The sequence below is a fragment of the Chiroxiphia lanceolata genome, chromosome 3 (assembly GCF_009829145.1).
Source record: "Chiroxiphia lanceolata isolate bChiLan1 chromosome 3, bChiLan1.pri, whole genome shotgun sequence".
NCBI classification, from domain to species: Eukaryota; Metazoa; Chordata; class Aves; order Passeriformes; family Pipridae; genus Chiroxiphia; species Chiroxiphia lanceolata.
The window spans coordinates 85,030,022-85,046,263 of NC_045639.1; the positions used below are offsets into that span (position 1 = coordinate 85,030,022).

At 42.0% G+C, this 16,242-nt stretch overlaps 1 protein-coding gene across 1 annotated transcript; it reads left to right on the forward strand.

Moving 5' to 3' along the window:
• Positions 1–4,083: 4,083 nt before the first annotated feature.
• On the forward strand, positions 4,084–7,760 carry LOC116783615 (cytochrome c oxidase subunit 7A2, mitochondrial). The gene is made up of 4 exons (XM_032681270.1): positions 4,084–4,213; positions 5,380–5,469; positions 6,868–6,952; positions 7,541–7,760. The coding sequence occupies exons 1-4, from the start codon at positions 4,196–4,198 to the stop codon at positions 7,597–7,599; spliced, it is 252 nt and encodes an 83-aa protein (XP_032537161.1). The 5' UTR covers positions 4,084–4,195; the 3' UTR covers positions 7,600–7,760.
• Positions 7,761–16,242: the final 8,482 nt, after the last annotated feature.

Sequence of the window (16,242 nt, forward strand, 5' to 3'; positions counted from 1 at the left end):
AAGTTGCACATATGTCACATGTTCAAAGGTGAAACCACAACATCTCTGTCTGATGCTTCTCAGGGCGGTGGTCACTGTCCTAATGTTCAGTGTCATGTGTCGAATCTGGATTTGACCACCAGTGACCTGGTTTCTTCACTGGCATCCTTCACAAGTATTCACTACCAAGCTTCAGAAGTACCAAGAGCAATACCTCTGCTTTCAGAGTGCCCACACTGAGTGCTTTCTGAGCCTTACCCAGCTGAGGCAGTGCCCACAGCGTGAGAGATGATAAACTTTCTGGAGGCTGCTGCTGTTACGAGCGTCTTGCTTATAAAATGAGCCTTTCCTGGAGACAGTATTTTGGGGAAGTAGGATTTGTCCTCAATGTACACAACAGCTCTCCAGACCAATTCCCTTGTGTGAGAGCACTTCCTTCTGTTTTCTTGTAAAAATCTACATCCCCTGTAACAAAGCAGATTGTCCACCTCAAGATGTTTCTTTAACTGCATCAAACTATTGGGGAGCTGACAGCTGTGTTTTGCTCAGTCAGAGGGAAGAGTTCCCTTTTTTATAATTGAATTGTGAAGGATCCTTCACAGCATTTGCCTCGCTTCAGTACACTGGTACTGAAACTAGGTTCAGCACCTAGTTCCAAGTCAGTACTAGGTTCCCAGCAGCATGGTTTTTCTTTAATTATGAATATTAAATCTTGAAGGATGTAAGTCTTGTCTTTTTTAATAGAAGTCTCTGAGGGAGAAAGGGTCATGACAGTCAGGTCAAATAACATCTGCAACACATTATCTGCCTCGAATCCATCAAATAGAGCAATGAACTGGGCTGGTTGGATTGGAGTCACAAGAAGTGCTATTGACTGCATCCTTCTCTCAGATGCCTTACTTGCAGTGGGAAAAAGAGCTTGACTTGAAGTGAGTGCCTGGTGGAAAAATGTGACTTGTGTCTAAAGCAGAATGTACTTACTGTTAACGTTACTTAAAAAGAGAAGTTACTGGAATGCAACTGCTGAAGACAAAGAACAGTGCATAACCACAGAGTAATCTGATCTTCAAAGTTCCTGTGAAAGACTATGCTTTCTGACTTTGCCAGAAAACATGATCTATCCTTGGTACTACATCAGTTTGTTTTGGTAACAGTTCAATAGCAAACCCAACATAAAAAACCTCGAACACCCTCAAATGTTCCACATACTGAATACTTGTCTGTATTGAACAACCTGCCAAAATTCTCTCTTTCAAAGTAAGAAGAAAAACTGAAAGTCTAAGACAATTTTATTCTTGCTTAGCAATGTGGCCGATTTATGGAAAAGACTGCTTCTGACAGTGTGAAAATGGACTCTGAGGTAGAAAGCAAGCCCAATTGCAAGAAGTTCTTTTATTGTACGAGTAGTAAATTTTCCTCAGATCAGCAGAAGTATTTCAATGTAAAAATACCCTGTGTTCTAGCTCACAGAATCTGTTCTGGTCACCATATTTCTTTCTGTGCCTAAATGTGAAGTCTAATTTTACTTCACAGTTTAATTAAGACCTAAAGTCCATTATGAAATAGCCTGATAAGAATTAGCGTCCTTACATGACCTGAGTCTCAAATAAGAAACATCCTCACCCTGTGTTTAATATAAAGTAATACTGGCCATTTGCATTATACCAACTCCTGCTACAAACTCTGAAGTTGGAAGATTATCTTTCTCATTTCCTGTTGGGGATGAATAAAGAGGAATAAAAGCATAAGTCAATCATTATGGAAGTTTTTTTTTAAAAATAAATAAATTCAAAGAAAATAGGTGGAGCTGTATCGCACTGGACCCTGATTCCAGATAAAGATCACATAAAATAAACAATTTGAGCAAACGGAATACCAGAGTTAGGTGCAAGTTTAATTGAATTTTTACCTAAGGATTGTGCCTAAATTTTGCAAAATAAAATGGTGAGATGATTTAAGTACTGTTAGAGGGCCAGGAAGGGAATTAATGACCTCATTAATTCTATTATGAAAATGGGTAAGACTGGAGTGTAATAATCTTGGAAGAAATGAAAATGTGATTGCCTCAAGGCTTGCCTGCTGAGGCCTGGCATTACGTGGTTGAAGTTAGTGTATGCTTTACAACGATGTTTGTAAACTTCAGAACAAATCTTTGTTCTTTCTGTCAGCAAGTTTTTTTAATGCAGTTTCAGTGTACTGTACAACTCAAAGTAACTTGGCTGTATTAAGGTAGAATACAGCATGTTTTCTCTCTTGGTACACAATGTAGCTTTTAAGTGGGTTAGTCAATTAATTACTTGCTTTGCAGGAAAAAAACCCTCAGTTTAGCAGGGTTTACATATCCTTCTGTCATTGGTTTAAGGGGTTAAACATTTTTTTTATGATGAATGCTTTTTAACAGCTAGATTAACAGCCCTGTTTTCTTTCTGGTTTAAGCAAAACTGTTTAACAATGAGTTTCATAAACAATTTTGTTATTCTTCAGTGCAATACATTCAGTTAGGAAAAAGCAGTCTGAGTTGGTTTCTAGTGAAATATCCCTCACCCTGAGGCAGCAAGTTGCAATTTCTCTTTCCCTCAAGTTTTCATTTTTTCATAAATCAGTCATACTGAAGACACCAGCTTGTGCTTGCTGTGACCAGTCATCATGTAGCTTTGATTGGTACGTAACCCACATGCCAAGCTTTTATCGGGTCTTTTGGTTGTAAGATTTGTTTGACAGACAGTATCCCTGAGGTTCGACAAATCAGAAAATGGTCCACACAGCAGAATTGAAGAATAATAATTTCTCTGTGGATACGATCCTTTTGCCAGTATCTAAATACAACTAAGTGTATGAAGATCAGAACAATAACATTGTATACACTCATAAGAAGAAAGGTTGCAGGGAGAAATGAATGGAAATCTGTCTTGCAGTGTTTAATGTATTTTTAAGTGTTATTCTGTGATAGCACTGCTTGAGTGTTGAAAACTATTTGTTAAATAATGCATCCAATTTCCTCCTCTGTTACAACATGTATTTCTCCATGACAGTGCTTTCTAAATGCATTTTTTAACATTCTGCGCAGCTAAAACTATACCTAGAAATACTACTTCATCTTTGCATTTTTAGTTTCTTTCTGGGACAGCTGTGCTTTTCAGATACGATCCTTGTCATTTCCATACTAGATTGAACACTACTTTGCTGTGTTTGATACACGTTATTCATCATGAGGTTTGGCATCAGTGCAAAAGCAGTGTAATGCTAAAAACTAAGTGCACTGCAACTGCAGCAAAGCCACAAAATAGTGTTCCCAACAGCATCATATTTCAGCATAAGGCTGAAGCATAAGAAGATGCAACTGTGGTGTTGGATCTGCAATGCAGAAAAACACAAGCTTCTCAGATCAGTTTCTTGAAGGGCAATAGATTCTTCCTTTAGAATCAAATACGTTACATTTACAAGTCTGGTATTACTTCACTCTATGTAATTATATACTGTGAAACATGAAACTGAAGTTGTTTTTGTGTTGTTTTGGGGTTTTTTTCCACATGCAGAGTACTCGGTATCGCTGCCATGAACGGAGTTTCAGGCCGTGGGCAGGTACATGGCTTAGTTTGGGGTTTTCTGTGGGTAATGGCTCAGCAAGGGGATGCCACATCGATCCCACGGGTGTAAGACCCGCTCACCCGGGTCGGCCCCAGGCTGTGCTTAGCTCAGTGTCCTGCCTCTAGTGGCGGCCAAAGGGGATGTCGGGCGAGTCCATATGAACTGGTGCAGCCCATGGTGGTGTTCTCACAGGACACGCATCCAGCCCTCTGCGAATATTAAACTTTTCAATCAAAGTTGGTTTTAAATGCTGTATGTAGCGGCTCTGGGGGACATTCCATAGACTTCCCGAAGTGCTCTCGCCGTGTTCAGTGAGGAAACGCTCCTGCCGCGTGCCCGCCCGGGCGCCTCAGCCCCTTCCCGGCGCCGCGTCTTCGGAGAGGTCACCGCTCCTTCCTCCCGGTGTTGCAGGGCTCAGCTCTGGTTCCTGAGACACGAACCCGGACACACATCCCATCCGACCAACAGGCGCTGCCGCCGAGCCGGGCGGACTGGCGGGGCGGCGCTGTGGGCGCTGCGGCGGCGCTCCGGGCGGCTCCCTCTGTGGTGCCACCGGCGTGGGCGGGAGAGCCGCTTCCCCTTCCGCTGCCCTTGTTGCCGGCGGGAGGTGACAGGACCAACAGCCGCGATGTGGCGGAACGTGCTGGTGAGGCCCGGGGACAGCAGACCGCTGCCGCCGGGGGCGGTGGGGCTCCCTCGCGGTGCCCCCCCATGGCGGCGGGACTCGGCCGTGGTGACTCCACCCGCGCCGGGCCCCTGCGGAGGGACCTGCGGGGGTCCGGGGGAAGGTGTTGCCCTCCAGGTCGCGGCCCCTTCGCTCCTTGTAGTCCTGAGCTTTAGGGACTTGAGGGATGGTGTTGAGTCAGGGGCTCTCGGTATGCTTTAGCCGTCTCCAAGGAGATATATTTATAGTGTTTATTGGAATGGGCGAGGGGAGGATTGTTGTCCCATTACTTGCAGCCAGCATCACCTGGATGTTTGCCCTCTCTGTGCCCGCGTTTTTTAGTGGTGATACTTTTGGGGGGAGCGGTGAGCGTTGTCAATGTTGGTTGAAGGAGACCGCTGGCACCTCGCTGCTTTTGCAAATGGCTGATTGTTTGAGGCATTAACCTTTAACGTTTCAGTTTTCCTACAGCAGCTTGGAGCTACAGCCAGCTCTTCGGCTTTGATACTTGACGTGTCGAAGGCAGACTGGGCCAGCAGAGAAATTATATGTAGATCATTGCTTTTGGTCGCCTAACTGTGTGATCAGACTGTGGAAACTGATTCCAGCTCAGGACATGGCCAGAGTGTTCTTAAGCTGTGTGTGTGGTGAGGTGGAAGTGCCTTCCTAGCTCTGTGAAGGTTACTGCCTGCGCTGGGGGCTCACAGGTGAACTGCAGCCGTGACAGAATATCCTTGCCTTCTCAAAAATGTTTCATGTGAATGTTATTGTCCCTTTTGTTAGTCAGACACAGAACATGGTGCTTAAAACTTCTGTCTAAGGGGCAGAGGCTGAGATTTCCCCAAAAGGGTGCTAACTGTCAAGATTATGCTGCAGATCCATAAATCTGTTGTATCTTACTAAAAGTAATTTTCCTGAGTTTTTCCTTTTTAGGTAATCAGTCAAGCAGTCTTCACAGCATCTGTTGAAAGACTTACTGAACTCAAAACCAGGGGGTTTTGGTGAAGTTTTGTTTGTTTGTTTGTAAAAGGCTTTCCCTTTTTTTTTTTCTGTCTGTTCCACTTATATCATGCTTTTAAAAGAATTACCCAGTGGAACAGAGCTGAAAATATCACTGTTTTAAAAACACTGTTTATCTTTTATTTCAGGCTCTTCGCCAAATTTCCCAGAGAACCATAAGCACTGCTTCACGCAGGCAGATTGAAAACAGAGTTCCTGAGCATCAGAAACTTTTTCAGGTATTGAGTTGAACAATTTTAGTAGATTAACAAGGTATTAATAGATCAATTGCATACATTTTGTTTCTAAAGAACTGGTCAGACTCTTCTTTACACATGAAGAGAGCTTTTGAAATCAGCTGTATGATTATAGTACTTGTAATCAGCAGATATTTTCTACAGACACTAAGAGTATTTGTACATGTGCAGTTGACTATGAAATGATTTGTACCTGAGTTTCTTGTAAGTATGAGGCACTGTGCAAAGATGAAGTACTCTCAAAGGAGTTGAGATGGGGGAATATGTCCTAGGAACAAATAGAGAAAAATAGCAAGTGAGAGGACAGAAATACAATGAAAAGTTAAGCCTGAAATCTTACAGCTGTATCTACAGTTCATAGGCGAGCCCCATAATTCTTAATGAGGATGTAGTATTGTGTCGTTCAGTTATGCAAACTGTAAAAGTCTTAAATGATTGGATTCATTCCTAGAAAATTACTGAACCTTTAAAAACAGCTTCTGAATTACTCTGTTCCTGATTGATAAGGCCACCAAGTGAGAACTAGTGAAAGCAGGGAACAATTTAAGAACATACCCCCAAACTGTGAGCCATAACCTGGAGATGTAGCTTCATACTGAGGATGGACAGGGCTTCAGCAATGTGAAAGGGACAAGTATATTAGAAGTCTCACTTTAATAGTTTTTTTTATCTTCTTGCTTTCCTTTCCCCGAAAGAGAAAGCCAGTCTTCTGAGACACTGTGTGAGGAGCACAGTGTTCATTGTGGGCCAAGGGGGGAAGCAGGATGTTGGTGATGGGTGAGGTCAGAGGTTCTGTTTCTGCTGGCAGAGATCTCTAGGCATATCTCTTCCTCCTCCCATTCCTTTCTTGTGGGACAGCAAGTTAAGCTGGGCTGGGTTGCAGGTCACTAGCACGGGAGCCTGGCTTGAATTTTAGAGCAGTGTGAACTTGTGACAAGGGTAAAGATCATGGGATCTGGTGCATAGGAGTTTGAGTGGAGCAAAACAGTTTCCTGTGTGACACCAGGTGATAGTACAGACTCCTCCCCTTGTTACTCCCTATAGCAGGGATTAACTATTCTGGAGATGGATGGGAGGCTTGTAGGGATGGTAATCACATCCTATGACCTGAGGGGCTGCCAATGGTGTCAGAAGTGTTTAGGCATCTGCCAGTCACTGCTATAGAAATGAATCATCCTTTATAGTACTCCCCTAGTGAGTTGTCACCTGCTAGCAGAGTGAAAGCTTAAAGACAAAGGGGACCTAAATAAGGTTCATTGTCTTTGGGGGGTTGGAAGGATAAGTGGGGAGTAATTCCTCTTCTGGGTAATTGTAGTTATATCAACAAAATAGTGCAAGAATTGCATTTAAATAGTTTATTTTTGTCACTGTTTCCATTAGGAGGATAATGGCCTCCCAGTGCATCTTAAGGGTGGTGCAAAGGATGCTCTGTTGTATAGAACCACCGTGGTTCTAACGGTGTTTGGTAAGGCTAATACTAAAATCTTATGCTTTGGTATAATTTCCAATGTGCCAGTTTTTAATATTATTAACATACTTTCTCTAGCATGAAGTAAACCATTTTTCTCACTAGCGACTCTTCTTAGTGCTTGGTGATACTCCGCGTACTGAGTTTTCATTGTGGTGTGAAAACTAGCAGAATTATATCCAAGTTTCATAATACTGCATATATTTAACCTTTTTGTTGCTTGTTACATAATTTGTAGTAGCCTCTAACTTAAATATGTTGATATAATGGATTTTCCGTAAGTTGCTTTAAGAATGAGTAACAATTACTTTATGATTGTCTGTGTAGGTCCCACAACATGCCTCTCCCCACTCTTTTTTTTTTCCTTGTTTCTTTATTTTTGTGCAGCCTGTGGAGAGGTAATTAAGGATTTTTTTTCTTGATAATATGAATCACCAAAAAAATAATTGAGACATGGCTATGGGAATGTGTTTGTCTGAATTGCAGCTGCTTGTTGTCAGTATTTCTTCTGAACAAACTGCAAAGCTGACTTGAAAGGAATTCTGTTTGCCAGTCTGAAAATATCTTTTCTGTCTCTTAATTCAGGAACAGTCTATTGTATGTATCATCTGGTTGTCTCTTCAATGCCCAAGAAGCAGAAATGATTCCAGTTCAGGATGCCTCAGTGACTAAACATCTCTTTATCCAGTTCCATGTGACTATGGTGGCAGCTTATACTTATTATAAGCAGCTGGCTGAATGCTTGGAATCATAAATTAATTGTAACATGTTAACTGCAATCAATAAAGCAGTTTATACGTGGTGGTGTGGTGGTCTGGACTGTATCATGTGTTCCTGTGTGTGAGCATCTTCAGTCATAGGCTTGCCGAGCTGGTGAAGAGAAACTAAAGCATTATTACTAAGTTTGCCAGGGAAGAGAACCTCAGTCCATCCCCAATCCTCGTCTCAGTTTGATGCCAGAGCCAGCCATAGATGCCCTGAGCCTGGAGTGGGATCGCAGGTCAGCAGGAGCACCTGAAGAGCAGCAAAAGGACTCCCAGACGCTCCAGTCAGTAAGTCAGATTCTCCAGGGACACAACTTCAGTGCCTCTATGCAAATGCACACAGCCTGGGGAGTGAACAGGAGGAGTTAGAGATGTGCTCTGACCTGCAGGGCTGTCATCTCAGTGGCAGCATTGAGGGATGTCTCCTACAACTGGAGTGCTGGGGTGGAAGGACAAAGGCTCTCTAAGAAGGACAAAGGCTCTGTAGGAAGGATGGGCAGGGGGACAAGGTGGTATTGCCCTCTATGTCAGTGACCAGCTGGAGCACATGGAGCTCTGCCTGGGGATGGATGAGGAGCCAACCAAGAGCTTATGGGTCAGGATTAAAGGGAGGGCAGGGGCAGGTAACAGTAGTGGAGGTCTGCTACAGGCCACCTGACCAGGAAGACTGGATCAGTCTCTCTATAGACAGACAGGAGCAGCTTCACATTCACAAGCCCTGGTCCTCAGAGGGGAATTCAACCACCCTGATACCTGCTGGAGGGACAACACAGCAGGGCATAAGCAATCCAGGAGGTTCTTGGGATGCATTGATGGTAACTTCCTTCTCTAAGTGATAGAGGAGCCAATGGGGACAGGTGCTATGCTGGACCTTGTTCTCACTGACAAGAAGGGGCTGATGGTGAAACCAGAAATAGAGGGATTTGATTCCTGATCATTCAAAGGTGACAGTTTTTACTGTGTAGAGTTGATAACAGTGCCCTCTGCAGCTCCAGATGGATAGAAGTCATCTCAGTTGAACTGACCACCTTCATCTTCTAGATTTTTTTTTTTTCAGTGGCTTTTCTCTGTTACAGCTGAATGGGGCATCAACTATATGCCTTAAGGCAGGTTATGTGCCTTAGCAATAACATTGTTGAGTAGTGTTCACCTGCTCTATTTGCCAGCAGAACTGTATGACAGCATATGTAGAGACAGAACAAATGGCTGATAAAGGCAATGGTTTGATCAGGATCCTTTCTGAAGTCCTCCTCATTCACTGGCTGATGCGGTTACCAGCTTGCTGTGATAGTGACAATCACAAATGCAACTGAAGATCTGTCATTGTCTTGGGGGAGAAAAATTTGTGGTTTAGAATTGGGCAGAGATAGCCAGCAATAACTACTAGTTGCTGACACGTATTTAGGAAAAACCTTATATCTGAGGTAGCTAGCCCTGTCAGTGAAAATTCCTGCTCCATGAAAAATGTTCTAGGAAGCATCTTTAAGTTGGCAAGTATGAGAATCACTTGTAAGGTACCCCAATGCTTCTTCCTAGGTTGATGACTGCAATTACCGGGGAAAATCGTCATGGAAACCAATCGTAGCTGTGCATCCCTAGATAGGTTTTATGTTTCTAGCAGAATTTGTACCTTTGTAGCCTTCCTGTCGAATTGCTACTTGTGGATTATTATGCCTGAAGTCTGTAAGAAACAGAGCTTCTAAAAAAAACCCATATAATTTCATCAAAGTAATCCTTTTATTTCTCTTCTCAAGGGAACACTGGGATTTTCAAATATGAAATGAGCTCAAAAATCTGGCCTCCCACTACAGTGCTATTTTAAGCCTCTTGTGGATTCAGTTTGTTTGGAATTTTTTTTTGCTATCCTGGAGAACCAGAGTATGCTTGTTAAACTTAAGGCAAAGTGGAAGAGAAGGGCCAGTGTACTCAGAACTCTGTAGTAGAACCAAAAATCTTAAAAGACAAGGTGAGTGGGAGAATATCCCTCAATGGTAGCCTCTCTGCGCAGGTGGCTTTGGCCAACTGTTTGACTAAAAGAGTAAGAAATGCCTGGATGGATGTGTTAGAAGGTGGTTTGGGAAGTGGGGTATGGCTTATTTTGAGATGAACATTGATGCCTACAAGGAAGAGAAACCTCACAGCACAATGAACTATACTTCACAGAATCTGAAGCAATCAGCCTGCTCTCTGTGACACTGGTAAGGCTTCTGCTGCTACCGTGTGCCTGGGGTTACTATCAAGATGTGGACCAAGTGAGGGGCATCTGGAAGGCAGCATAAAGAAAGATCAAAATATTTTAAAAGCCCACATCCTTTCCTAACCACAGGAATTATTGAGAATATTGAAAGAAGGGCAATTGTTTAAATAGTCTAAATTATAAAAATCCGGTGATGAGCTAGGCAGCAAGTATGTGTGTGTGTGTGCAACTGAAGCAGAATGTGCCACTGTTGCTGTTCTTGCAGTGAACCATGTCTGAGTCCACTGTGTGGGGATCAGTGGCAGCCTGTGAGCTGTGCTGCAGGGAGCAGCCCTGGTGGGATGGCGTGGGGGGGCTCATGCAAGCCGGGAAAAAGAACTTCATACTACAAAGGAATCGCTATTTATAGACAGAGCCTTGAAATGTTACTTCAATGAATATTAAATGGCAAAAACTTGTTCTGGCAGAGTTGGATCTGGTAACCCTGAAATGTGTCCCTGGAGTCAGCAGCTGGAGGCCAGCGGGAGAGGGGGTGGAGACCGGGTGGCACTGCCAGGGCCATGCTGAGCAGCTGCCGAGCTCTCGCGGGGAGGCGTTCGAACTCCATGGGGCTGCCAGCACCTCGGGGTTTGTTCAGCTGCAGGAGCAGTAGGAGGAGGAAACCAAACAAGACCCACGGTCAGCTGCTCAGCACCATTTTACTGGACTGCATTACAAAGCTAACAGGGAAATTCCCATCTACTGTGTATTCTATAGATAGATTTATTTTGTTGCAGGCATGTCCACAAGTTGCCAGAAGATGTAAACTGGCTGCCTATACTGCCTACACTGTCTCTAGGAAAAATGCAAAAAGAGAGCTGTATCTTCTCTAGAGTTGAAATTATCTGAAGATCTTACCTCCAATCTTGCTGTAGGTATTCTATGAGTAGCAGAAAATAAAATAAGCGACATGCATTACCCCTTGCTAATGTGCAAAAAAAAATAAATTAAAAGAATAAAATAGTAAGTAATATGAAGTCATGGACTTCTAGCAGTTAACATGCTTAAACTGTGTACTTTTCTTATTCTTCTACTGCAGTGCTTAATTACTGCCATCTTTAAATAATTTTCTGGAATTAGGTGCTATACCTTACTGCAGTCCTACTTTTAATTTGTGTTTAGGCAATACACACAGTATCTCTCCCCTCTAAAAATTTTATGTAAACTTTATTTGCTATTTCAAGTTAATGTAAAATTTATTTTTCAGTTACTGTTATTAGAAATGCGAGCTATCATTATTTAATATTTTGTTTTAAAGGATGGGAAAGCCTCCTGGATTTGAGGATGTGGGAACGCTGTCCTGGCTTCCACTGAGCTGAATTGTTCTGCTTATCATCCCAAACACTTGGGGGACGTTTTCCATTAGATAGGCAAGAGTACTTCATCTCTTCAACCTTCCTTGTCGCCCTAATTTGCATTACTTAAGCTTTTAAACGTCTGTGTTTTTAAGGTTAACAAAGAAAGCTTAGGGAGGTTGGACTAGATGACTCATTATGGTCTCTTACAGTCTGACCCATTCTGTGATTCTGTGAAAGCTTAGTAGTGTCCCAGCTTTGTTAGAATGAAAAAAAATTGTTCATGGTACTTTAAGAGAAGTGACTATTCAAATAATAATCAGACAGATGAAAGAGAAGAAAATTAAATCCTCAGTGCTGCAGTTCTAGGTTCCACAATCCTTTCTGAGACTCCAGATGTACAGACCACGTTTTACTTTCTGCATTTGGAAGGTAGCTCAGAATATCAACTCTTAGAATGGTGCCCTGGGCTACATTTTCTTGGCTTGAATATGCGTATAGATTCAACTAGCCTGACACACAAAAAAATTTCCCCAGTAAAAGTCTTAGGACTAACACTACACAGTAACACAGCACTGACTTTGTAAAAGACACTATGAAAAAGTTCAGAAACTCTTAGAAGTAAAAACACCGAAGAGATCTCTTAAGTCTATGTTCTTATTTGTACTTTTCTGTTTCCAGATCCCAGAGTACAAATATCACTTTCCTAATGTTGCTTACCTTGGCTATCAATGCTCTGAACTATGAGGAAAGCATGATGAATTTTCTGGGGCATTTTTCATGTCCTTCCTTACTCTCCCATTCTGTTACATATTAGAACTGGAGATTAACCTTCATAGTTGGTAGGATGAATCAGACTTTCAGAGGCAAAATCAATCCGATCAACCTGACTTGACCCTAAAGAAGGTATTTAGGCAGTGAGTAAGTCAGAACCAATGTATCTTTTCATGTGCATGCTTGTGTGATTATTTTTTTTAAAGAAGTTCCTTTTAACAATAACACCACCTTCTTTAATCTAACTTGCCTGAGCCTTTCCACTTATTTTTTCAGCAGACATTTAATTCTGCTGTAAAAATAATGGCTTGTCCAGAAACATAATCTGAGGAGAATCTCTTGGCTGGACTGTACTTTTTCTGAATGTAAGTATTCAAGTCTTCAAACTCAGTGGGCAGTACATACAGTCTGTGATATATGTTTTGGTCTTGCCTCAATATTTTTCAAGAGTTACTGTTATTACTCACAGGTTTTCTATTAGACTAACTGATCACAGCCTTCCCCAAAACACATCTAAAGCTAAAGCACAATTGTACCTATTTTCTCAAAAAGATATGTCCTCAACAAAAAGAGGTAATTGACTGTGATTCCTGTTCATAAATGTTGTGAAAAAACAAATTAATTCTCAGGGGCTGGGGAGGTACTTGAGGAAAGGGGTTATTTCACTGAGTCCTCAGTCAGGCAGTCCTGGTTTTACATCCTTGAAGAATACCAGTACCTGTATACACTTCACTCAGTTCACAAAGCATTCACTCCTGTTGCATATAGCCTGCTGTGTCCTAGAGAAAACTGCCAAAGAGGGATGAATTTGTCCTTTATTTATGTGTTTCTTTCTTAGAGTTCCAATCCACCAATCTGAACTCTTTGAAATGTAGGTATCTTTCCTCTCTTCTGTCTGGTTTATCAGGGGCATCTAACCATCTTCCCTCTCCCTTCACGGTATTTTATTCTTTTATTGTAATGTTAACCCACTTTGGTATTTTCACTCCTGAAAGTGTCTGTCCGTTTCCTTGTTGGGTCTCTGTCTGCAGAAAAGGCAAGATGCTGTCTGGTAGGCATGGAAATAAATTGGAAAGTGATGGTCAGGGTTATATCTGGTAATATTTAAGCTTTACACGTACCAGAAAATGAAAGGAGGTATAACAGAAAATACCACAGGAGACTTTGAGTTTTAAAGTTATCTAAGTTAAGGTTTCCTAAATAGAATTGTTGCAAACTAAGGATGAAATGAACAAGGTCACGGTATTGCTTTAAAAGCATATTGCAGCGTAAGTGCTCTCTTTCCTCTATGAACAACACGCGTTCGACTGCTAACAGAGTCATAAACTGAGAGAGTAGAGTGATATGTCAATCTAATAAGAAGGTATCCTTGCTGTTAAAGGTGTATTGAGGAATAACTCTCTTCTTGAGGCTGCCTGTGAAGCTCACCTAGAGGCAGTTCCCTGTCATTTCACCAGGAGCAGCAGCAGAATGTTTCCCTTGAAAAGTACAGTAAGGTGTTTAAATGAGATAATTTAAATGTGCTAGTTGGGTTAAAATTTTATAGAGGACTTCCCAGGGCCAAAGAGACATAGTCAGTTCTAACAATATCTGAAAGAGCAAAAAAACAAAAACAAAAACAAAAAAACCCCAAAAACTTGTAGATGGCTGTTTTCCACATAAGTTTTCCCTTTAGCCAAGAAATCTGGCCTGTGCAGGATCTGAGGTATGTGATCTGTCTAAAATGTTCCTATTTAGAGATTAAAATTTCTCTGAGTTTCTATGCAAATCTCCTGGTATCATCCTCATCAATGTGACTGTAATATGATTCCCAGATACTCAGAGGTGCCTTTTGGAATAAAAGCGAGAGAGGGAGATTCAGTGAGATTTGGTTGAGACAGTTTGTTGTTTGTTCCTAATAACTGTGAGCAGCTTCTGTTCCTACAGGGTTCCAAGGAAGAGCTTGTGATTTCATCAGAACTTTTAAGTTACTAATGTGTTCTTAATAATAATTGAGTTATATATGTTTATATAATATCAAAATAGTTCCACATTGTTTCATCTCAGCAAGAGCGCTTATTCTGGATGACTAATGCTCTGGGACCTGAAGTTTATAATGGAAAGGCTGACACACACATGCAATCTTATCTATCACAGCACTATGCAAAAGGGAATTATATAATTAAAACATTTTAATGATCTCTATTGCTCAGTGGGAAGTTACAAGTCCCAAAGGAGCCAGGCCAACTGTGTTATCAAGGTTTATTCAGTCATCTCTTAGGAGCAGTAGGGCACATATTGCTAAATATAGTGTGGTGTGCTAATATGTGCCATGTGTGGAACATTGCACTGGGACCACTGTGCCACAGAGCTGTAAAGCAGTGCACAAGGAGGTTAGCATACCTTCTCACCCTTTGGCTGAGATTTTCAAAAAGAAGTGCCTAAGGTAGGTTGCTAAATCCATACTCTGACATTTGCATAAATAGGCTGATATTTCAGAAGAGCAAATGAAGAAATTATCTTCTATTAAAATAATAAAATAGAAAAAATCTTATAGCAGCAGGAAAGGATTTTATTATTTTTGGAAATAATATGTATGACCATAATTAATTATGGAATGTAAATGCAGTTTCTGAAAGAAAGTTACAAAACTGGGGAATGGTGCAGGAGAGACATCAACTCTATGGCTGGGCTGCCTATGATGTATTTTACAGAGTTAGGCAGGAACCTCTGTCACAGTCTGTGCCTCTTTGTTTGGGTCTGAGATCTAAAAGCAGAAAAGCAGGTGGGTAGAACCTGGAAATCCCTACCATCTAAACATCTTTTGATCAGCATCAGGCCCATTTGCTGGTCTTGTTCTGCTTCCTGGTAAGTATGTATTTACCTGAGCAGACTAGCACCAGCTTGGCACCAGTAGAAGATTTGTCTGACAAAGGTACCAGAGATGAAAGTGAAAGTGCTCAATTCAGTGCCTGAACTTGGGTGCCTAGCACCATCTCAGGCTATATTTGGGACATTTGCTTTGGGCTGGCAAATAGAACAGAGGACCTGCAGGAGACTCATACATTTGTGTTATAGCAACGGGGAACTAATAGGATGCCTGTGACACCCATAACAGCACTGAGAGCCTGCCTCTGCCTCCTAAGTGGTCTAGAACAGTTTGAGATGTGTCAGCGTATGTGGGTCCTGGTCTGTATCTGGCAGCTCCACAAGAGATCTCAGATGCTGCAGGAAATTCAAATGGCTCTAGAGGCCAGTGTGAAAGCAGCTGAGCCAAGCCCCATGGATAGTGGGTGGCCAAACTGCTCAGGCACTCCTGAGTTCATTAACTAGGTCTTCATCAGCCACTGCAGAAGTTTAGATGCTGGGCTCACGTGCAGGCACCTAAATGTATAATAACCCAGAACCAAATACCAACTGAGGTGAGAATGCAGGACAGACCAAAGGTGCAGTCAATGTTCTCAAGTAGCAAAGCTTGCGATGGAGGGGCGTGTGTCAAGGAGCACATGCCCTGTCTGCCTTTTCAGCTTCTCTGGAGGTTAGAGAAACATATTCTGAATTTTTTATCAAAAATAAGGTCCCAGCAGCTGCTCCTAGCATAAGGGGACCTCATTTTGCAGCTGCTGCTCTTCCTAGCAGGGAAGAAGAGCATGATGTAGTAAAGCCCCATGTTGTGATGTGCCTTAAGCAGGAAATCCCTTAAACACATTTCAAAGGGCACTGGGCAGAGGGTAAAGGAGCAACAGGTCAGATTTACCAGCTGAACATTTACACTCAAGAAAATGTAATAGCAAAGGATGAAACAACCTGGGTAGTGTTTCAGAGCGTAATTTGTGCTAAAAATCTTATTTTTTAAAAAATCCTGAGCAGATGAATTTTTTTTTTTTTAAAAAACAAATAAGAGACACTGCAGCAAAAACATTTCTCCAGATAAGAAATATATGCAGAAATTAGGACAATGCCAGAAGCAAGACATGTTCATTAAACTGGGGTGGCTAAAGACTAACAGAGTCTCCAGGCCAGCTGGAGAGCATCCAAAAGACTGGAGGAAAGGGCATATGAGAGGAGATATTTTAACAGCTTCAAGTGAAACTTCTCAGCAAGCTGTAGAGGTGTTGATAAATGAGAGAGCGCCACAATTCCAACAGGTGAAAAAGGCTGTCAGCAAAGAGTAGGTGGGAGCTTTCAAGTAACCTTTAAAAGTAGAAACAAAAGCCAATAGTTTTCTGTTTACACAAC